This window comes from Anguilla rostrata, chromosome 3 (assembly GCF_018555375.3).
Source record: "Anguilla rostrata isolate EN2019 chromosome 3, ASM1855537v3, whole genome shotgun sequence".
Classification (NCBI taxonomy): domain Eukaryota; kingdom Metazoa; phylum Chordata; class Actinopteri; order Anguilliformes; family Anguillidae; genus Anguilla; species Anguilla rostrata.
Genome location: NC_057935.1, coordinates 29,131,300 through 29,155,124, shown reverse-complemented (window position 1 = coordinate 29,155,124; position 23,825 = coordinate 29,131,300). Strand labels below are relative to the sequence as shown.

The 23,825-nt window shown below is 40.6% G+C and overlaps 1 protein-coding gene and 1 long non-coding RNA gene across 5 annotated transcripts in view; one reads left to right on the top strand and one right to left on the bottom strand.

The window, feature by feature from the left end:
* LOC135252006 (uncharacterized) overlaps window positions 1–23,825 on the bottom strand; it is a 364,708-nt gene that overhangs the window by 19,135 nt on the left and 321,748 nt on the right. The gene's annotated exons all lie outside the window — the stretch shown is intronic.
* Window positions 16,015–23,825, top strand: part of dcbld2 (discoidin, CUB and LCCL domain containing 2) — a 93,775-nt gene continuing 85,964 nt past the window's right edge. For 3 of the 4 annotated variants that reach the window (XM_064329877.1, XM_064329879.1, XM_064329878.1), the window contains exon 1: window positions 16,016–16,371. In XM_064329877.1, the coding sequence (XP_064185947.1) occupies window positions 16,146–16,371 (226 nt within the window). In that variant the 5' untranslated portion in view covers window positions 16,016–16,145. Of the gene's footprint in view, window positions 16,372–23,825 lie in introns of all 4 variants that reach the window. The other variant, XM_064329876.1, reaches the window with a different exon arrangement.

The window sequence follows — 23,825 nt, the reverse complement described above, 5'->3', positions numbered from 1 at the left end:
TGGCTACAGACAATACCTGTGCTTTCCTGTCAATATCTAACCTTGACAACCACTCCCAGGACCTGTTCTGCTTAAAAAGCATCATACCTTCAACTGTGACTGCACTGGCTCTAGCCTTCTCCCTAAGTAGCCTGTCAAACATGCCAAAATCCCTCTCTGAACTAACATTTGTTTTTGGAACACTGGCAAGTTGTTCCTCTAGTTCCTGTGTCACCTCTGAGTACCGACTATGCTGCAAATGGTCTGCCAGCATGCAACTACATACTCTAACTAGACTAGCTAAAAGGATCTCAATTGCCTGGACAGTGAGAGAGTCAAACTGTGCATTGGCGTTCCGCACTAAACACTCAAAAACAGGATTGTCCTCCATGTCAATGTCCTCAAAAAGCCTCACTTCCCCTGTCAGAAATGGGCGTCCATCTGCCTGGCACTCCCTGAGCTTCCAAAGTAGAAACTAGTTCCTGATACCTGTCATTCATGGCAAGCACATTCTCTTTCCTATAAAGAGCACCCCAGAGAGAATTTATTACTAGCTTGCCAATCAGACCCAATGCCCTACAACCTGCAAGAAACTGAGGAACACCAATGTCATCATTCACAGCCTGAACAAGCTTGTTCTGTGTCCTATTGACTGCTGTGAATTCACTAAGATCATTGCTGAGGAAGTATACACCAGCAGCATTGTGAAACATAATATTTGCTCTATTGCCTTTAAATGGGGCAAGGGGAACACTGTTGGGCCCATTCTTATCCATCAGAAATGTTCTGAACTGGACATGTTTGCCATTCCTCTTTCATCCACGTTCCTGTACAAGTTTACACACTGTTCTGAGTAGGCAAACAGTGCCACTCTCTTTTCTAAAAAGAGATCCACTGTCATTACACCTCCTATCATCTTCACCTCACATTTCGTCTGGTACCAACGCTGTACTACTCTATCATGCCAACACCAAAGTCCATTTACCAAGGTATGCTGATTACAATTACAATAAGACTTTACTTCTTTCTTAATCCCTTCGTTCCCTGTGGAACGTAAGCTGACTATCTGCTTCCTTTGTCCATCCTGTGCAAGATGTTGCTCGCCCATGGTTTCCGTTTGAGTCCGAGGTCACAGTATTCCACAGTTGTTTTGGCCTTCTGTTTCTCTTCAGGTGGTCCACTCAGGCTACTTTGGAATCGATCCTGGTCATTCTGAAGACATGTCGAGCATTGGAGCCGTCAGTGTTAAATCAGCACCACATTGCGACAGTTTGTGTTTTGTATAGGTTCTCATTGAGATCTTTTCTGCCAAAAGATGCGAATATCTTCGGAGACATCCTTTTTGGATGCACTGATCTTTTATGTCCTCTAACCATCACCAGCATGCTGAGCCGTACAGCAGACTGATTAACATTACTGTATAAGCAATCTTGGTTTTTAGGCTGTACTGCTTGACCTTAGAGGTTACAGCTTGCAAATGACTAGTCTAACCTTATACTGATGTTTTCTCATGCATTGACTTACTGAGGAGACTTCCAGATATGTAAACTCCTCGCATAATCGAGAGAGTTACCTTCACAGTGATTGAGCATGTGGTGCTGAATTATCACATCACTTGGTTTGGAGATATTAATGTTCAACCTATCTGTTTGGCAAATCTTCAGCCTACCCGATGCTTATTTGCTGGTGAGTATGATTTGAAGAACAAAGGTCATCAGCATAATCAAGATCTTCTAGCTGGGTAAATAAGTCCAACTGGATAATCTGGCTTGTTGAGTATCTTTCATATTTTCGTACACCAGATTACGGGAACCATTCATGAGGTACCATTTACGATGACTTTGCACTCATTGATTAACATCCTTATCATGCAGTCATCTTTGAAAGAACTCCATAGGATGCACATCTTCCCAGTGTCACGGTTAAGCTGTCAAGCTTTCGGAAGTTGAGTTGATGAATAATGATTATTCCATCCAGGCATTGCTCAATGATGTTCTTATGCAAAGTTGGTCTGTGCCGTTTCTTTCCTGAAGCTGCTGTCCTGCTCAGTTGGTGTCAATCACCATGTCACTTCAACTGGCGAGGCATCTCATTGCTAGCCATACCATCCAAGGTCTTCTGCAGAGTCTTGCTGGGCAGTTGCAATTTTGTAGATCTTTCTTTGGAATTTTGGCAATCAAACCTTTGGCTCAGTCCTCAGGAATGACATTTCTGTCCCAGCTGTTTCTGAACAGGTCTGTGAGAACCTTGACTGAGTTGTTGAGGTCAGCCTTCAGCATCTCGCCGTGGAGTCAATGCCTGCAGCTTTCCCATTCTTTGTTGCTTTAATGGCACTCTTGACTTCTATTTCAGTCAGGGGGCTGGTGTTGATGTTGAGTATCTTATCTGCAGGTGTGGGGTTAGCAGCGTGTTCTGGTTCAGGGCAGTTGAGGACGAAAGTGCTGTACCCATCTCGCTGCCTGTTCACTCTCTGTTATGAGGTTGTTACCATCCTTGTCTTTTACAGGAGCAGATTGGCTGATGTTCTTGCCGCAGAGTTGTTTGGTGAGTTTGTATACAACACTCATTTCGCCTCTTGCAGCTGCCCATTCTGCTTTGCAAGCTAACATCTCAACGAAGACCCTTTTGTCATTCCTTGCGCTCTTTTTGACCTCCTTATCCTTGGTCTTATAGGCTTCTTGGTCCTGTTTCTGGAGCCTCAGTGACTTGGTGTTCAGCATCTTGGCCTTTAGTTTAGTTTTCTTTGTTCTATTTTCTGCCAAGTGCCAGGTGTCAGCCACTCCTTGTTCTTCTTTTCTCTGTAGCCCAGGACCTTGGAAGCTGTCTCAACTTAGGTGTTCTTGATGGTTTCCCATTTGGTGTGGATATCAGGGTCCTGATCAGTTGAATCAGCCAGAGTTCCAAGAGCACCGAAGTGATTTCCCAGCTCCAACACAAACTCTTTGCTGATATTTTGACATTTCAGTTTGCCGATGTCAAGTTGTCTCCTGCTTGACCCTGTTGTTTTACTTTCCGGAGTTTCAGCTTGATGTTAGCTGTCACCAGATAGTGGTCACTGTTGGCATCTGGACGACGACAAACTCTGACATCTTGCAGAGACCTGCGCTACTTCCCGTTGATTAAGATGTGGTCAATCTGGTTAGTTGTGAGACCATCAGGTGACCTCCAAGTGAGTTTGTGGATGTTCTTATGTGGGAAGATCGTACCACTAACTACTCAGTTGTTTTCAAGGCAGAAGTCAACAAGACGCTCACCATTGTTATTCCTCACACCACAGCCATGGCTCCCTATAGCTCTATCACAGTTGTCATTATCGGCTCCAACCTTGGCGTTCATAATACCTGTTATCAGCAACATATCGTGTCGAGGGACCTTGGAGACAGTTTGTTGTAGCTCCTCATACCAGTCATCCTTGTCCTCTTTCTCAGCTTCATTTGTTGGTGCATAGCATTGTATGATGGTCAGTTTGCAATGTTTGGAATTGAAGCGAGCTCTGATCATTTTGTCACTTACGGGTTCCCATTCTACCAAGGTTTTTGCCTTTTCTTTGGAGACAATAAGAGCCATGCTGTGTATGTGCTTGTCTTCATGCCCTGAGTGGAGGACAACTGATCCGTCGCTGGTTGTTTGGCATTCAGAACCAGTGCATCGACATTCGCTAATTCCTAAAATATCCAGCCTGTACCTTTTCATCTCACTGATGACCTGGGCTAGTTTGGATGTCTCATACATGGTGCGGACATTCAATGCTCCTAGGCGGATCACCGTTTTGGGCCAAAGTAGACTGTCTATTGCACTCCTGACTTCCTGTTGAAGGCTTTCATCAGGAGTGATCATATTGCCAGTGGGTTGGCTTGAGTCTACTGTAGGACCCGTGGTTTTAGCATATGTAGCATTTGTCATAGTTTCTGTAACAAGATGGCATTTTACGGGGTGGAGTTGTTAGCCCCATTCCCAACCCCCAACCTGGAGGGCCAGGTGCTGTTTTTCGTCTGGCCTCTACCCTGAAACCTTCCAGGCTTGGTTGGACCTGCTGGGGGTATGACCCCCACTGATATAGCCTTCAGAGTCACGGAGGCACACAAGCCTCCCCACCGCGGCAAGGTAACAACACAAGGGGAATCAATAAGATGCAAGCTGCAAAATAACTCATTTACAGCGCGTAGGCTTGCTTTCTTTTCCTCACTACATGCATCAAACCCCTACACTATATCTGGCAGAACGCTGGCTCTGTATTCCGTAAGTATTTCATTGAACTCTCAGCACTAGCCCTGTTGCTCATTAAATTTTTGATCATGGAGAAGATGTTTTTCTCACAGAACTCAACATTCATCTCTCCGCCACCGCTGCTAACTACATCCTGAATCATTTGTTTAACAGTCTTAAAGTGTACTGGGCAGAGCCGGAAGCTTGCTCTCTCAGACCTAAATGTAGCCTACTGCCATGTTTTAAATATACACCTGCAGTGCCATATTTATGTTGCTAGTGGAATCAGTAGAGAGGGTGATGTCTTCTTCTGTCAAAAGAGCATCCTGCACATGCTGGAGTGCCTCCTGTCGTGCCTCCAAGACCATGTATTTACAAAAAGTGGCATGTGGCAGCCTCTCTACCTGGGTGCTGGCAAGCTTCTCTAAAATTGCCGTCACCACCTCTGTGGCTTTATTTGCGCTTACCCCCTTAGATGTCACTAAATCCATATATACCTCCCTAACAGCCTTAGTATATTTGCCATGTTCAAATGTGGATATTCTTGCAAGCCTACCTCATTCCTCCCTTGCTGCAAAATGTTCCCCCCTCCAAAATTCTACATGTAAAAAAGTTAATTGTGCAAGGTACGCTTAGTGTTTAGATATTTACATAGATAAAAATAAACCACTAGCTAGCTAGCTAGCTTACTAGCTAGCTAGTTATATAGACAGATAGATAACTCTATAAGCTCTAGATAGCTAGACAGATATAGACGCTTTCATCAGACGCACGTGCGTTGCCAAGGTTATGCACCTGGCCCGAAGTTAACTTCCGCTCTGTGTTTATTTATTATTGGCTTTGTGTTTACTGGATAATATGGCACTGAATACAAATGGAGTGAAAATTAAGCTGATGAGCAGACCGACGTTGGGCTCAGGTGGTTGTGCTGTGGGGTGCAACCTGACCTCAGGAACAAACGCCATTGTGAAACTAATTGCTCGAATCACTGCGATTGTTATAGCTGGTGCCTGCCCATTGTTACTTCGTATTTTTGAGAAATAACTGGACATCGTTACCTATTAAAATGTAAGTCCTGTAAAAATATACATAATAAACTGTATTTTAAAAAAAAAACTTCATACATACACATTTAGTAATACTAATACAGCCTTATTTACTATATCAACTTTAAGACAAGCAACACGCTCAAAATGATCTCATCACGACCCATAAAAGCCAATGGCACAGACGTTGCTTCATAATTTCAAACTGCTTTTCTAACGGCTATTTTGCATCCTGCGACTTGCGTTACAACAGTGAATATGTACGGATTCCTAGACATGCTGATAGAGACCACTCATATTAACCTCAAATACCCAAGACACTTATACAGTATGCTAGCAAATTCATGTCAAGTTCCATTCATTTATATGGGGCGGTCTATACACGTCCCCTTAGCAACCAAAAGCTAGCGCTGGACCACCTCTGACTTATTTGCCGGCACAAAAAAAATAATAGGTGCTCTCACTCTAGCACTCTTATTATGCAAATATAAAAATCTTGGGACCACACAGACACTGCATTGTTCAGAAAGGAGGCACAAACTAACTCCCACGGCTGAACAAACTTTGGTCCAAAAGGTTCTACTGAACTTCAAGACAACAACAAAGGAACTGGCATAGGAGTTGGAGACATCAGGTACCAAAGTATCTACATTCACCATTAAGAGAATCCTACATCGCCATGGCATGAAAGGCTGTCATGCAAGAAAGAAGCCCCTAGTCCAAGACCGGCATAAAAAGGCCAGAATGAACTTTGCAGGTGATCACCAAGACAAAGACCTAGCCTTTTGGAGGACTGTTCTGTGGTCAGATGAAACAAAAATTGAACTGTTTGGCCATAATGATCAACGCTATGTATGGAGTTACATTTTTTTACAATTGGTTATACCTGTCATGGTTCTGTGTTTTCCTGTCTGTGTTTCCCTTGTTGGGCCACCAGATGGCAGCACTTCTGTTTTGTGTCCTGCTCCCCCCTGTTAATTGTATTATTGTTGTCTCGTTATTCTATCATTGTTCCCACCTGTGTCTTGTTATCCACTCCTTTTCTGGTTTGATTGTTTTTTGAGTTCACCTGTGTCTTGTTACCCCCTGTCTATTTAAGTTCTTTGTCCCCTTGACTCGGGTGCTGGTTCCTTGTGTTTGTTTCCGACTTGTGCTTGTTTTTGACCGTATGTACCTGCCTGTGTTTTTGACCTGCTTGTGCTTCTGCCACTTGTTTTCTGTGCTTGTGAAGTTCTGTTTTTTGTATTCTTTTAGTTTTTGTTATATGCCCCTCATGGCTCTTTGTTCGTTCTGTTTTTTGTTAGTAAAGTCTTATTTGTATCAACATTTTTGAGTTTCGTGTTTTTTCCCACTCTGCGCCTGGGTCCTAGCCCCCGTACCGTGACAATACCCATGTCTCAATACTGCGTACATCTTTTCAAAACTCTTAACACAGTTCCCTTTACCAACACGCAGCTTGGCACAATGGTTAATCTTGCATGCAAAATGCACTAAGTCTACCAAAACACTTCATACATGTCTCAAAATTAATGCATTCTACCATAACACTGGCTAAAGGTGTCACCCAACAAGATCCTTTGTCACTCATAACAGAATGGCCTAAAAAACACTAACATGTGGCATTACCAGATGTATAATTTTATCTTTGAAGGATCTTTTTCTTTTCATAAACCCAAGGTTCCAATACAAAATAAGAATGGCCCTTCATTACTGTCAGCAATGTAATAAATTATTTTAAAGGAATAAATCAATAATGCAGCAATATTTCTCAATGTGCTTTATTTTTGTCATATTTTTGCATATGCAGTCGTACTGCAATTCCAGAATGCCAACACAAAATGGAAACAAAATGAAACAGCATTTCCAATACCGTATTATCAAAACGAACAAACAAACAAAAAAACACACACTGTTTATAAAGAATACTCGTTGATAAACATGTACATCATTGGTAGTCAACGCGGTCCCCTGGATTGGGCCACAAGTTCTCATCGATGTCACACCTTATATTCTCTCTTGCCATACACCTGGGAAAAAACCTCTTTGAATGCCTAATCCATCCCTGGCAGTCTTCCACAGATATTTCCTGGCATGCAGCATTCATTGCATCCAGGAGTAACATCTGGTCATGTGGACGGTGGTCGTATACCTTCCACCTACATGAGGAAGAGAATTCCTCTATGGGGTTGAGGAATGGCGAGTAAGGTGGGAGGAAAAGTGACATCATCCTTGGATGGGCCTCAAACCACTATGTGAGGACACGGGCGTGGTGAAATGCCACATTGTCCCATATGATTACGAATGTTGGCACATTTCTCCTCACTTTCCCCCTTTCCTCACCTGGGACAAGCCTTCCATAGAGGTCATCCATAAATACAATGAAGAGCTCTGTATTATATGGGCCAATTAGTGGTATGTGTAACAGCAGTCCTTCAGAGGATATTGCTGCACACATTGTTATGTTGGCTCCCCTCTGACCAGGAACATCCACTGTAGCTCTTTTTCCAATGATATTCCTCCCGCGCCGGCGTGTCTTGGCCAGGTTGAAACCAGCTTCATCGATGAATATAAACATGTGGGGTGTTTGCCTGGCCTCAAGCTCCATGACTCTCTAAAATAAACCCACAATACAGAACAGTTACAGTACCAGTAGTAGTTACAGTTTTTCTCAATTGTTTAAATGCATTTCCTGAAACTGTAGCTCAATTTCTCAAAACTCTACACACAAAGCACAGCAACAGTTAACCTTTTGCCAAAACTACACAAATCTCTTGCAAAATGCATTCATTCATTCAAAACCATGTTCTCTCTTCTCAGAACTGACTTTTTCCATCAAAATGATTCACACAGGCCTCATATGAATAGGTCTTATTGAGCATTGATTTCACACTGGTACGATAAATTTAAAAACACAACCATCAAAATACTGTATATATGTTCTGGCCTCATGAGGTCATGTTACATATTCAAGTGTATAAAATTGTGTAAAAATTGCTTATTTTTTCTCCTTTTTTGAAGTTTTAGTTTTCTTTTCGAGGGGTCCCAAAATAGGCTGCAATTTTATAGTAAATATAAAGACTGTTGCCATGACACAATACAGTAAATATGTCATCATATAAATAGTGCATTTGCTAGGTAAACCTAATTCAGTACAGTACAGCAAAGTGTGTGAACTGTTATCACTTTGAGTGTTGTTGTTATTGTGTATGATACAAAGCATATTTACTGTATTGTCCTGCCAATGAGGTCCAGTTGGGCTGCACTCACAACCCAGGTTCCATCATGAGTCATACCGAACGTTGTTAGAAGTGTTTTTTCATTTTCCTTATCAGTGCAATTATGAGTTTTGCCAAAATAGATAACATTTGTGTCTTCTCAAAACTCCAAGAAAATGTCAGTCTGGACAATGGATGTAATGATCTGTTATCATATATCAAAAATGTAACAAAGCAAATCTTTATTTGTTACTGTAAAATAAATATTTGTTCAGCAGACTGCAAAAATAAAAATCATAGTTTGTAGGCCTGCTGTAAAAAAAAACAAAAGCAAATCAGTCCGCATCCTGACTCTGATCCCGATCAGGCCAGAGGACTTCATCTACATCACAAGCAATATTTTCCCTGGCCAAGCAGCGAGGGAAAAAGCGCCTTGAATGACGGATCTAGGCCTGGCAGACGTGTGCACCAATGTCACCACATGCCTCTTCCATTGCCTGGAGTAGGGTCATATGCTCATGGGATTTATGGTCATACACTTTCCAACGCCATGCTGAAAAAAATTCTTCTATCGGATTGAGATAGGGGAAATATGGTGACAGATAAAGGACTGAAAATCGTGGGTGGATATGAACCAGTTGTGGACCTGAGCAGCATGGTGGAAACTTACATTATCCCAAATAATAACATAGTTAGGCTGGTCTGGTCCCTCTCCTTCTGGGGAGATGAGGATATTGGAGTGCGTCTAGAAATACAAGCAAACGGGCTGTATTGTAGGGACCAAGATTTGCATGATGGTGGATGACACCACGGTGACTTGGCTGCGCACAGTTACATTTCCAGGCCAGGGACATCAACGGTGGTGCGGTGGCCAATGATGTTCCTTCCCCGCCGCCTGGTCTCAGTGAGATTGAATCCCACCTCATCAATGAAGATATACTCGTGCGGAGTAGCATTCGAATCGAGTTCAAGAACTCTCTGAAAAGGAAAACATGACCATATCAGACAATAGGCCTACATACAGGAACACTGAAGTGCATAGTGAACAGCAATAGGTCTATATAGAGTATTGAAAGAATGTGATCAATCACAGTAACCAACTGTACTCACTTGTGCATATTGATAGTGTAGCTCTTTTACTCGGCCAGAGTTCCTCTCAAATGGCACACGATAGACTTGCTTCATTCGTACATGATTTCGGCGTAGGACGTGATCAATGGTGGAAAGGCTGACCCGTGTATGTGAACATGTGTGTGTTGTCTTGGATAACTCTTCTTTGAATTTCCCGCAGTTTTATCACATTATTAGCTAACACCATGTCTACTATAACTGTCTCTTGCTCATTTGTGAATATTCAAGCTCTGCCAGCACTTGCTGGTCGTCTTTCAATTCTATGAAAAGGAAGTATATATAGGCTACATATTTCATAAATGTAAGACACAAAATAATATTACTGTATACTATGCATCTCAGTAGTGTACTCTAACCACTGAGCACTGTATTGATATGATACCATAAAGTTGCATTACTGTAATTACTGTAGACAGTGTAGAAGACTATTGAAGTGGTTATTTACCTATTCTCATCTCTAAAAGCCCGGATAACAGAGGCCACAGTGAAGCAGCTCATATTGGGCTGCACTTGCCACCCAGCTTCGGTCATGGTCAACCCATGGTTGATTACATGATCAATCAAAGTTGCACGTATTTCATTTGAAATATTATCTTGTCTCCTCTCTTCCTTATCCACCTCATACACGTACACCTCCTCCTCTACCTCTACCTCTACCTCTCTGTGCTCCGTGTTGCTCCATTGTTTTCCAACACAATAGAGGTCACCTGAGGTCTCTTTTATGCTCTGACAGATAATTGAAAGTTTAGCCTATTGAGTTTGAGCAGGTGTGGTGTGAGTGAGACCAATTGGTAATTAGAGTTTGGCATTTGAAGGCCAATGTTTTCCAAGTAAACAAACAAGGCTTGATTATGAAAATTGTGCTAAATTATGAGATTTTGTGTGTAGAGTTGTGCAAAAAATGTGATTTAGAATTGCTATTTGAGTGAACTGTGCTTAGAGTTTTGCAGAAATAGTCTTTGTTGTTGACACATGAGCCTCAAGTGTTCACCATCGTGTGCATAGTTCCAGTTTTAGTGTGTAAACATCTGAGAAAAACTGTAACATTACTGTGTGTTTTGTGCCATTTGGTTTTGATCAAAACCTGTACTGTAGTGTATAGACATCTTACCTGGACATATTGGTACCTCAGTTCCTTTACAGGCTCTGAGTTCCTCTCAAAGGGGACGGTGCACAGCTTCATCGTGGCTTGATGTTTTGTCAAGACTCTAGCAATGGTCATCATGCTAACATTGTGGACATTTGCAAATGTAGCATTGTCTGCTAAGACTATGGCATTGTTGGCAATGACCATATCAACAATTGCAGTTTCCTGCTGAGCGGTGAAAATCCTCTCCCTCCCCCCTGTGGGAGGTAGCCTTTGGGTACTAAAGCAGAAATACAGAATCACACACAAGAAGTTCTGGAGGCTTTGCTCAATTTACAGTACTATTGTAAAATGCAATTCAGTCACGTGCCCTTGGAGAATGCCAAATCTTACCTGTTGGTTTGCTGGAATATTCGCACAATAGATGCCACTGTTGAGCGTGGCAGATTTGGCTGCACCCTCAGTCCAGCCTCTCTCATTGAGAGACCATGATTTATCACATGATCAATTATAGTAGCCCTAATCTCATCGGAGACTACTGTTCTTGGTCTCCCTCTCTGCAGTCTTCCACCACCCCTACACCCACCTCTCCCTCTCCCTCTCCCTCTCCTGGCCACTCTAGCACCCACTCCTCTGTCTCTGGCAGGGTCCATGTTTGAATAAAAAAAATGATTCCAAAGTTCTCCCCTTTTGTATAGATGGTAATGAAGGTGAAGACAAAACACCTTGATAGGTCCTGAGCTAAAAGGGGGATCAGCTGTGCCTGGTCTAAAATCAATCCAAAGTTGTCCCCTTGTGTATAGATGGTAATGAAGGTGAAGGCAAAGGCAAAACACCTGGGTAGGTCCTCAGCTAAAAGGGGGATCAGCTGTGGCTGGTCTAAGTTTTTTATATTCTTTTTATTTTTAGATTTTCTATATTTTTCAATATGATATTACCATGGAAATGTATCGGAAATATATCAAATTGCTGTCTAAATCATGTTTGCTATGTTTTGAACTCAGGTTTAACAGCTTTTGAAAACAGTATGTTAACGTGCAAAAAGTGCTGTAGATCAGTATTCAGTACTCAGTATTGAAAAATGCTTGTTAGCAATTGTAAAAAACTGTAAAAGGGTGAGGCTTTCAATACAAAGAACACCATCTCAACTGTGAAGCATGTTGGGGGTGTTTTACTGGAAAAGGGACTGGTGCACTTCAGAAAATAGATGACATCCTGAAGAAGGAGGATTATCTACAAATCTTGAAGCAACACCTCAAGACATCAGCTATAAAGTTAAAACTTGGTCGCAACTGGGTCTTGCAGCAGGACAGTGGTCCTAAGCATACCTCCAAAGTTGTAACAAAATGGCTTAAAGACAGCAAAGTGAAAGTATTGAAGTGGCCATCACAAAGCCCTGACCTGAATCCCATAGAAAATGTGTGGACTGAACTGAAAAAGCGTGTCCAAGCAAGGAGGCCCACAAAGCTGACTGAGTTACACCAGTTCTGTCCGGAGGAATGGGCAAAAATTCCAGCGAAGTATTGTGAAAAGCTTGTGGAAGGCAACCGCAAGCATTTGATTCAGGTTAAGTGATTAAAGGCAATGCCACCAAATACTAACAAAGTGTATGCAAATTTTTTAGCCACTGAAAATCTGATATAGTACATTAAAGCTGAGATAAATCTGTCTCTTAGCTATTACTTTGAAATGACCTCTTATGGAAATAAAGTAGATACCCTAACTGACTTAACACAGGAAATGTATGGTAACATGAAATGTGTGTAGTTGTGAAAAATTGAGTTTGAATATATTTAGCCTAGGTGTAAACTTTTGGCCTCAACTGTAACCAATACCTGTCAGCATTAACTCTGCATTCACATCTTACCTCTCGAAGTATGACATCAAAGAGGTAGTCCATCATATTTAATTCACCCCCATCAATTCCTTCTTGCACACCAGTTGCAGATGCAATCAGCTTCATGAGCTTGATAGTCTAAAAACGATTTAAATTTACATACTTAAACAATTTGACATCACTTATTTTGTATTGCACTTTTCAAATGCCTGGTTACAAGTGCTTTACATTTAGATAATATTATAGAGAACAGTTAAACTCTAGTTAAGAACAGATTTAAAAAAATGTCAGATTAATTTACCTGGTCCTCATCAAAATGAAGCATAGTTGGCAAACTCTGAGATTCAGGGATGCCGCAGGATTCTCCCACAAGTAAATCCTGCTGGACTTCTTACTGCCTGTTTTTAACTGCTCATGCAAGTTCTGGAATTGAAGTGAGAATTATAATCATCAAAATCAAAACACTTCACAATAATGTACAAGGAACTTCCTTTGATACAAAGTGGCATGCCAATACAACTTTAACAGTTTATTCTTCAATCATTGTACATTACATACAGTATAGGGGACACAAGACATGCATTGGGCAGAGACAGAAAGAAATCGTCAAACATTGGTAGTGTGGTCTATGTCTATGACACGGTTGTATAGAGGTAGCCAGGGTCAGATAGAATATTAATCCATTGTTCCAGGGGTAATGGCATTACCAGGAAAAATGCAAAGACAGTCTACTGACATACATATTGCAGCACTTATGTGTATATATTTAGTGTATCAAGTGCAGATGTCCGATGTAAACATGGTCTGAATGTTCTTAATTATTACATTTAAAAATTTCATCACAGATGAAATCACATTTATTTCATCTGTAGATAACAGACCCTGGACGCCATGCACGTGCAGCAATTCAATTGTTCTGAACCAAGAGAACATTGACCATTGTTGTTCCAGTATTAAACATCCTTATACAATATAAAACCACCAAGACATGCCACAGACACACACACACATGCACAAGCTTTGAATGGAATATATGTTTGTATACATGTTCACCAATTGCAGTTCTCGCTAGCTTCACATCCACAACAGAATGTGGATGGGTTGGACCAGCACCGTCTGTGGAGGCACCCTTTGCATTTGCAGCATTGCACCCATTCAATGGTCTGCACGTCTGGATACAGCACCCTGACAAAACATGAAAACAGTTACAATATTTCCATGCAGGATTGAATAGGATAATCAGTATAAGGAGACTAAAAGGAGCTGTTTGCATGTTTGTACCCAGTGAACAAAATGGACTCATTTTTGACGTTGGCAACAAGGAACGGGTCACAAAGTCATTGGATGGGCAGAGACACTGGTGATGGAGGGAGCAAAAAGAGATGGGTGGAGGGGCAGTTGTGGTGGGGGCCACAGAAGAGAATTGTCCATAGCCAGCACTTCTTGGTATCATTATAATTAGGTGTTTATGAGTTTCTGTCACTAGAAATAATCCTTTTAAAAACAGACTATATATACTGGAATTATTGGCAGCATGTAAAGCTTGTCACTGTGGGTTGCAATTTAAGTGCATAAAGATGGCAGTGACTGTATAAAAATGCTACCTTGTTGGTTAATAAAAGTATACCCACCTCATCCCTGTGCCTTCTGAGCTCTGATAAGCACCAACTTTGTTTAAAATGCAAATTACTACTATCTAGTGACTAAATCCTTCATAATTTAGGAATAACCACCCAGTAAGCAGAGATATTGGGATGGTAGGGATGCCATTTAGCCAAGTTACACCTTGGCGTCCCATGCCTTTACAGCACTTTTCAGGGTTCCCCACAGAAATAGCCACAATAGCCACAGACTGTCAGCCCTTAAAAACATTAATTTCTGTACATTCTGACCCGATTTCAAGAGACAGAATTTGTAAACAACTTCACACGTCCACACAATAATGCCCCTAACTAACTTATTATTCTTTTTCCTGGCAGAAATGCTCCTAGCCCACAAAGAATATGTCTCCCCATTGGTCATTTTACATACACCAGCCAATCCTTCACCTACACCAGCCAATCAAAACGTCACATACACACGCAAAATGGACTTATATCTTTTTTTCCAAGAAAATTGACATTCTCTACAGCTAATCAGTTTGTGGCTCAGTGGTAATGTTGTGGTCTATGGATTGTTGTCACAGGGTCAAATCCCACCTGAAGCAGATTTTTTATATGTGCTTATTTTCTCACTAATAATTGTCTATTACTTCTCAACTATTGCTTTTGCACCACATCTACCCGGCGTTCACCGAACGTATAGACTGCATTTTGACATACCATCTACACGTTCAGTTAACTGCCTACAATATCGCCAGGCCATATGGATACAACCGGAGCTCAGCTGTGCCTACTGACTTATCTTCTTTAAAAACATGGACACATTTCACCAAGAAAATTCACGTCTCTTGACAGTTATTTTACTTGGTGTCATTTTGATATCAATTCTTTTAATGGCAGGCCTAGATTTTACCAGTTTGAATGAATGAGTTATAGACAGTGCTTTGTACATGACATTTTTGTATGTTACTATAAGTCAATCATTCAAACTGGCTAAATCTAAGCCTTTAAAAGTATTGATATCAAAATGATGCCAAGTTATTGTACTATAAACTACATATAGGCTATCTTGCCCTACACCAAAAGAAGCTGTATTCCAAAGCAGTGCTACCCAATGTCTCCTAAATTGTTTCAAGTCACTTGGCCCTGTGTTTTTTAATCTTATTATCTCACATTGTTGTCATTCACACTTTGTGTCACATCAAAGTGTCAAATGACTACAACTGCCTCATGCAAGACATTTAAATGAATGTACAAAACTTCTGGTGAATACCTATAGAATACCTTGGTTGTCAAGTTTATTCCACTAAATGTACAACTTCTTGTATATTTGCTACTTACAATACATACTGAATGTAAAATAAATATTGCACATACATACATACATACATACAATACTTCATTATCCCCATGGGGACATTTCCCTCGCAGCATGTAACATTCACATTTACAAACAGACATTTATACCAAGACACATACAGTCATTCAAGCAACAGAAAGGCTTGGCAGCTAAATACATACATACAGATACAAATTGGACACATTGACGCCTATTCAATCAATCTTCACTCTTATAAACATATCCCTGTTTGGCCTGTTCATCTACCGTATGCTTGTACACACAGGGCCAAATGACTTGAAACAATTTAGGAGACATTAGGAAACATTGCTTTGGAATACAGCTTCTTTAATTTCTGTAGGGCAAGATAACCTATATTGTTTATAGTACAGTAACGTGGCGTCATTTTGATATCAATACATTTAATGGCAGGCCTAGATTTAGCCAGTTTGAATGAATGACTTATAAACAGTGCTTTCTAAGTGTGAGTAGCTTGGCTTATTTGTACGTTGAAAACGTGTGTTTAATGAGATCAATTTATGCGGTGCCCACTCTCGCTAGCCGCAGCTGTTTTGGGACCCTGTTGCATTGTGGGAGTAGCGGAAGTCGAGGAAGTTGTACAATAGATTGGAAGTGTTGAGGCTAGCGGCAGTGAGAGTGGAGCAGGAGGCACACGAGGTGTTCAAAGCGTTAAATTAAACTCCATGAATAGAGTTAGAGATAGTCTTCAAGGAAGACAGGATTTCCGAGCGGAACACCAACTCCTAAATACTGTGCTGCACGAGATCTTACGAACAAAAACACTTCATTATGCAGTCGGACTGCAGGCTAGAATGGCCACATTGGGAATGGTGAGGACAGGACCCAGCGGGGCCGGAGCATTCTTCATCATCATCATCTTCAGCACTGGAGCCAGTCGAGCTCAGAAAGGTTGGTACTGACACACAAATATGAAAAAGTTAACGAATGTTTGCTTTCTTATCTGAAAACCCGTTGCGATATGTTAACCGCAATAATGTGCGTTTACCTGTTACGCCTTTGATGTAATCCATTGTGACATTATGCGCACCTCTGCAAACAGTAGCACTGACAAATGTGTGGTGTTTCAGTTGTTTAGCCCAAATGTATCCAGTTAGTTGGGTATTCGTTCGTAGCTATGAACATTCGAAACAACATGTACTGGGATTCCAGGTTCTATGATAACTTGTGTTGGATAAATCTCCCCACCAACACTCGGAGCTCGGTTTCCAACATTAGAGATGTTGGGTGCTATGGACCAAATTTGGCAAAGCTTTCGTAAATGGACGCGATGGCCATTCGATTACAGTTTACGACATTGATGAACCATCCCAGTATTTTATCGGCTGGTCATAACCTCAGGATGAACGCAAACACCACAGCTGACGGTTATGTTAGTTTCTAGGGTAGCCAAAGATATGTGTACAAGTGATTTTAACATCGATTCACGATGTAGCCTATGAGTTGGTTGTTAAATATGCGATTCTCGTAACTGTCTTTGGTAGGCTACACATTGAAAACTTTTTACGATATTACCGTTGTATTCGGGAAAAACGGTTTGAGAAACATTCCAGGGTACAGCGCTGAGCAAATAACAGAAAGATGTCACGAAGATGGCAGTGTTGTGTTTCGATTTGTCTGGAGCGAGTTCAACGCATTATGTAATACGTCCCAGCCCGAGAGTCACGCCGTGTCTAGTGTTACAGCATACGAAAACAAACATGATGCTTATGTTTTCATAGTGTGTTGCGATCATTGTGATACTTATTGAGAATTATTTTACTGAGGAAAGGTGGCGACTGTGGTTTGGACCGTACGTTCATTTTATATCGTGGTGTTTGCTCCTATCTGTAGTCAGTGACCTTGCAACTGTTCTCTTCGTGACTGGTTACAGAGTCCACGTGAAAAATTGACCGCCCTGCCAAATTCACAAAAGCTGCTACCAGGTTGCTTCTGTGAAAATTAGTTGTTATGGTTATTAAATCTGCTGCTTTTGGATGAGGTACGTCGCAGTCCTAATCTGTTGTTTTAAAATACTTTTTTGTTAAAGTTAACAGTATTTTTTTAATCTTTGAGAATTGAATACCTGATATTACAGTTAGAAATGTGTCGTCTGAATAAAAATGGACAAACCAAAATTACGAGAAGGCGAAAATGTTTAATGAGGCCATAGCCTACTCACTTGATTTTTTTTTTTTTGAAAAAGATGTTTTTATTAAAAGGAAGGTTGATGTGTGAGCGTTCTTCGAACATATCAGCTCTTGCTACAAGCAGCTGTGTCCGCAGTGCAATCGCCCTCAGATTAAATGACACACAGAACAACTCCCACCCTGCATTTTATTTCATACAGTGGACCAGGGCTTGCCATTCTCTGCGAAGCACATAAACTCCAGTGGTTACTCAAGGTATTGCAGTTTAGTAAGCCTCTGGTGCCAAGAAGCAAATTTCTCCATTGAAGTCCATTCAAAACTACGAATTTATACGGTGGCCGAGACGTGTCGAACGAACTGCAAATTCGATGAACACAAGCGCATTAACGGAAAACACAAATTCAAAAATCACAACACAAATGCAAAAGCCACAACATAACGGAAGTGAGCAACAACGAATGTTGACAATGAAACGGGCCGGCTATTATTGCCAGCAGACTATTGCCTACACATGTGGAAGAGGAAAGTTCTTGCCCGTTTGATAGGGTGACCAGACGTTCCCGTTTTCCGGGGACAACCCCTGTTTTTGATAGCCTGTCCCTGGGAATGTCCCCGTTTTTAACTGTGCGTTAAAAACAGACCGCAAAGTGAAATCATATTTTACGTGGCAAAAAAGACCGGACGTCTCAATCGCATTGTGCTTGTTTTGGCCAACAGAGGGTGCTGCTCGCTATAGCAGCTTCATATCCTTCTTCTTCTACTAACTACTTGCTCGCGCTAGTTTTAGAGAAAACTGCTGTGGAAAACTCGGCCAGAAGCTAGCAAGTGTCAAGGGAATCCACAACTTCATAGTATCATAGTTTTGCCTCTCTGTTACAGTGTGTCTGTTAGTGTGTCAGTCTGGTAGTGTTACTTGTCTGTCTTCTCTGTCTTGTACGTATAGATAATTAAATACACTGTATTGAACCATTGTAGTTTGATCATTTTCTTTATTGTAGGCCTATATAGTTTTTATTTCATAGATTATAACATTGGATAATTTAATGATATATTGACAGCCAAACTGGAAATGTCCCCGGTTTTCATTTCAGAAATCTGGTCACTTTACCGTTTGAGAAGTAGGCTAAGTGAAACGTTGTTTGCTAGCTAACTATGATTACTATCGCTATGTGATTGTCACAAGTGAGCAATGTTGTTCAATGTCTTTATATTTTCATATTTATGTACTCTGCAATCTAATGTTAGGCTACTATGAAGCTAGCTATGCAGTGCTTGACCTGAAGCCGTAGAAATGTGTTAAAACGGCGGCACAATAACATTGCTCATATGTGACAATCACATAGCGAAAGTACTCATAGTTAGCTAGCGAACAACGTTTCACTTACTTCTTAAACGGCAAGAACTTTCCTCTTCCACATGTGTAGGCAATAATAGTCTGCCGGCAATAATAGCCGGCTCGTTTTATTGTCAACATCCGTTGTTGCTCACTTCCGCTTTGTTGTGGCTTTTGCATTTGTGTTGTGATTTTTGCATTTGTGTTTTCCGTTAATGCACTTGTGTTTTTCGAATTTGCAGTTCATTCGACATGTCCAAATTAAATTATTGGCCAAATAAAATTATTTTGGACAGAACCTTTTATTTCTAAAATTTTTTCACACAGATCTAATTACGACTCAGGCACCGATTTTTCGGTGTCACACACAAGAAGATATGGGATTATATATTTCATTCCAATTTGGTCCACATAGTTTTACGTCACCGTGCTCGTAACTGCTTAGACGAGCACACCCTCTCATCTCATACATGAACGAGTATGAGACTGTTATTGACTCATCGATGCAGAAAAGGAGTGAATTCAGAGTTGCTTGCGCAGAACCAATGTATCAGAATATGCGGAGTATTAAACCATGACCTAAAATAACATGAATCCACCGCCATTATTGTTTTGATTATATTGTTATTTTGATATATTAATATTAACCCCTTAGCGCACATGCCAAATCTGGCAAATCCTTGCCCATTTAGGGGGTACCATATTTAAAGCTCTATAACTCCAGATGTGAACACCACAGATACTTGAAAAATGGCTTAAATGAAGCAAGACATTTGTACCATTTACAATACTAGCTTAGATTACTTTATATTCATAATTTTGGAAGAAATAACGTGCCACAAATGCAGTTGTCTAGGCAAAAAATCTAAAATGAATTTGCTCTTTTTTAGTTTGCAATGAAATACTAGGAGATTGCATACATACAGCAGGTTAAACTATACATGTCCTAGATCAAAAACCCCTTGACCACAAGTGCATCAAATCTTAGGGTGGATACGCAGAAATACTAAAGATCTATGAATCAAAAATTAAGCAGTGTACCCAGTGTCTCCAAACTGAATTATGCATTGCTGTAAATCACAATCATGTATTTCGCTACAAATCAACTGTTTGACTGAAAAAACTCACTGTTGCATCATTTTCAAATGGGAATTAGAAGCTTTCCGTCAGTACAGTGGCTTACAATATCAAGGGGTCCTGAAACATATCCAAAATCTCTACAAAAATGAATAAAATGCTTCTTGTCAATTATAAAGCATATACAAGGTGTGGCTATTACATAATGAGACTAATGCTGTAATTCAATTTTAATGAAGAAAACTTACATTTCAATTCCTTTCCCGTTCAATATATTCCCCTTCTGCAACTACACACTGCTGCATTCTGGTCTTCCACTGATCAAAGCGGTGCAGTAGGTCTTCTTCCGTTGGTTGTCTCGGAAGCTCCGTCGTTTACTTCTTCACTTCTGGAACAGACTCGAAACGGGTTCCCTTGAGTGCAGACTTGATTTTAAGGAGAAGTACTTGACCACCCTCCCTATTCACCTGATCTAGCACCGTGCGACTTTTTTCTTTTCCATAAAATCAAGTCTGCACTCAAGGGAACCCGTTTCGAGTCTGTTCCAGAAGTGAAGAAGAAAACGACGGAGCTTCTGAGACAACTAACGGTAGGAGATCTACTGCACTGCTTTGATCAGTGGAAGACCAGAATGCAGCAGTGTGTAGTTGAAGAATAACAAACAAATACAGTGATAAATTCAGTAATACAGTAATAAAATCCTATTGAAAAATTGACATATTAGATGGCCATTTCTCCTCAAAATCTAAAGGTCTCAAACCTTTGACATTTAATTATGATGAAGGGGTCCTGAAGTAGCACTGACTTGATTTGGGTGAAAAGTGAAAGTGTTTTCAAACAATCCCACCCCAAATATGTTATACAATACAGGCTGAGTGAAAAAAAGTAACATTTTGGACTGGAATATCTTCTGAAATTTTAAAGGTCTCAAAGTTTTGACTACTTGTTCATGACATCTTACCCCGTTTCTCTGAAATTTTACTGTAGCATCTTTGAATAATCCCGCTTCAAACCTTCCATGTAATCCAATGCAAGATAATATAAAAAGTAACATTTTGGACTGGAATACCTGAAATTTTAAAGGTCTCAACGTTTTGACACTTTGTCATGAGCAATGGGGTCCTGGTCTACATCTTTCCTCATTTCTCAGAAATTTTACTGTAGTATCTTGGAATAATCCTGCTTTAAACATTCCATGTAATCAAATGTAAGATAATATTTAAAAAAGTTACATTTAAAAGTTAAAAAGTTAAACTCTCCAAAATTAAAAGGTCTCAAAGTTTTGACTCTTGTTTGTGATAAAAGGGGTCCTGTTCTATGTCCTGCCCAGTTTCTGTGAAGATTTATTGTGGCATTTTCAAATAATCCCACTTCAAACCTTCAATGTAATCTAATGCAGGCTAATATAAAAAAGTGAAATTTTGATTTCTCCCCACAATTAAAATGTCTCAAACTTCTGACACTTGTTCATGACAGAAGGGGTCCTGATCTATGTTCTACCCCATTTCTGTGAAATTGTACAGTAGCGTTTTCAAATAATCCCATTTCAAACCTTTTATGTAATTCAGTACAGGCTCAGTAAGAAATCTGGTTTGGAATTTCTCTGTAAATTTAAAAGGTCTCAAACTTTTAATACTTGTTCATGACAGAAGCAGTCCTGATCTACATCCTAGCCCAATTGTGTGGAGTTTTACTGTAGCATTTTCAAATAATCCCACTACAGTCTTTCTGTGCAAATCAATACAGCCTTATTGAAAAAAGTGGTCATTTGGATTGCAATTTCTTCTCAAAATTTTTATGTCTCAATTTTGACACTTGATTTTCACTGATGTCATTCTGTATGTCTGCCCCCAACTGTGATACAATTATTGTACTGTTTTCAAATAATCCCACTAGTTGTGATTCCACATGTCAGAGGAAGATTTGTCACGTACAACTTTGACATGTAGTCTGTCGGTGCCTGATTAACAAGTGGGGGTCACTAGACAGTGATGGAACTTGGCTCCCTAACCAAATGAGTGCTCCCTTATCCAGCCCGATCCAATTGCTAAAGGCTAATTTATGCTTCGGAGACAAAGTGTCGTACAACAAAGTGTCGGCCGACAGAACTTTGTCGCATGACGTTTTGCATTGTTACTATAGCAACCAGACGCCAAGGCCAGCAGAAGTTTGTTTACATTCCGCGAAAAATGGCAGCGCCACTAATGTTCCTTTGTTTTTTCATGGTCTTGGTAGTCGGCCCTTGCAGAATCGTAGATGTGAGGATATTTCCTCACCTCTTCGGCCAACTTCTCCTCAAACCCATCCATTTTGCTAGCTAGCTAGCTATGCAAAACCGTCTTCATTCATAAAAACAAGTACGTAGTAAACATGGCAACCTTTTTGCCTTCATTTCAGCCATCCAATCACAGTTGCACGACACTTATGACGGTGTCTGTAACCTTACAAAAATCAGCAGGTACATGACACCCGTTGCCGACCCTCTAAAAGTTTCGGCTTGACGTCAAAACTGTCGAATTTGCATCATTTTTGTGACATGTCGTACGGCACTGTCTCCGAAGCATAAATTAGCCTTAAGTGCACATCACCCTATGGAGGCCCTAAGACCACAGCAGGCAGTGACATGGTCCAGAAAGTCCTTTCAGTTTTGGGGAGAAATTTGAAAATTTCACTTTTTTGAGTGGAATTATTTGAAGACAGTACAGTTCTTCTGTACCTTCTGTCATGAACAAGTAACAAAAGTTTGTGACCTTTTAAATTTACAGAGAAGTTCCAAACCAAATCTTCACATTTCTCACTTAGACTGTGGGATTATCAACTTCACAGTATTGCAGCATGCTACAGTAAAATTTCACAGAAATGGGGTAGGATGTAGACCAGGGCCCCTGCTGTGTGTCAAAACTTTGAGACCTTTAAATTTTGTGGAGAAATTGCCATCCAATATGTCCATTTTCCAATTAGATTTGATTACTGTTTTTGTTTATATAGACAGTTTGGAGTTTTATTTGCATACAGTGCTGTGATATTTCATCCACACCATTTCAGATGTACATTAGCTCCTGTTCTGTCATACACACATGATGCAATGTTGAAACTAGAGTGTGGTTCGGGCCGGATATTTGCGTCCGAAACCGAACCAAGCCCGAGAGAATAGTACCCGACCCGACACGAGCCCGACGAGCATTCTGTATTTTGGTGTCCGAACCGAACCCGACGCAATTTAAAATATACATAGCTCACTGCCTAAAATCATAGATATTAAGTACATAAGTATGTAATGCTAGCTACGTTGCAAACAATGGAGTGTGTGGGGGAAAGACATGTCACTTTCCAACGCGCTGCTGGTGGCTGTAAACAGCAGACTCACTGATTCAGTTGCTAAGTAACCACCATCAGCAAACCATTCTAGCCTTGCTTAGCTAGCAAGCTGCTATCGACCAGGTAAAAACGTTAGCCAAATATTGTTGCTAACGTTAGCTAAACATGCCATAAGTATGTAATGCTAGTGCTAGCTACGTTCATTCGTAAGGAGAGAGAACGCTGTAGAGAGCGGTGTGGGGGAAAGCTGTCTGTCACTTTCCAGCGCGCTGCTGCTGGCTGTAAATAGCATCTCATAAAAAACACGTTTTCAACGTACAAAAATGCCAAGTTACTCAAAAGTATTGATATCAAAATTACGCCAAGTTATGGTACTACAAACAATATAGGCTATCTTGCCTCACTGAAATGACATAAGATGTATTTCAAAGCAATGCTACCCAATATTTCCTCAATTCTTTCAAGTCACTTGGCCCTGTGTGTATAAG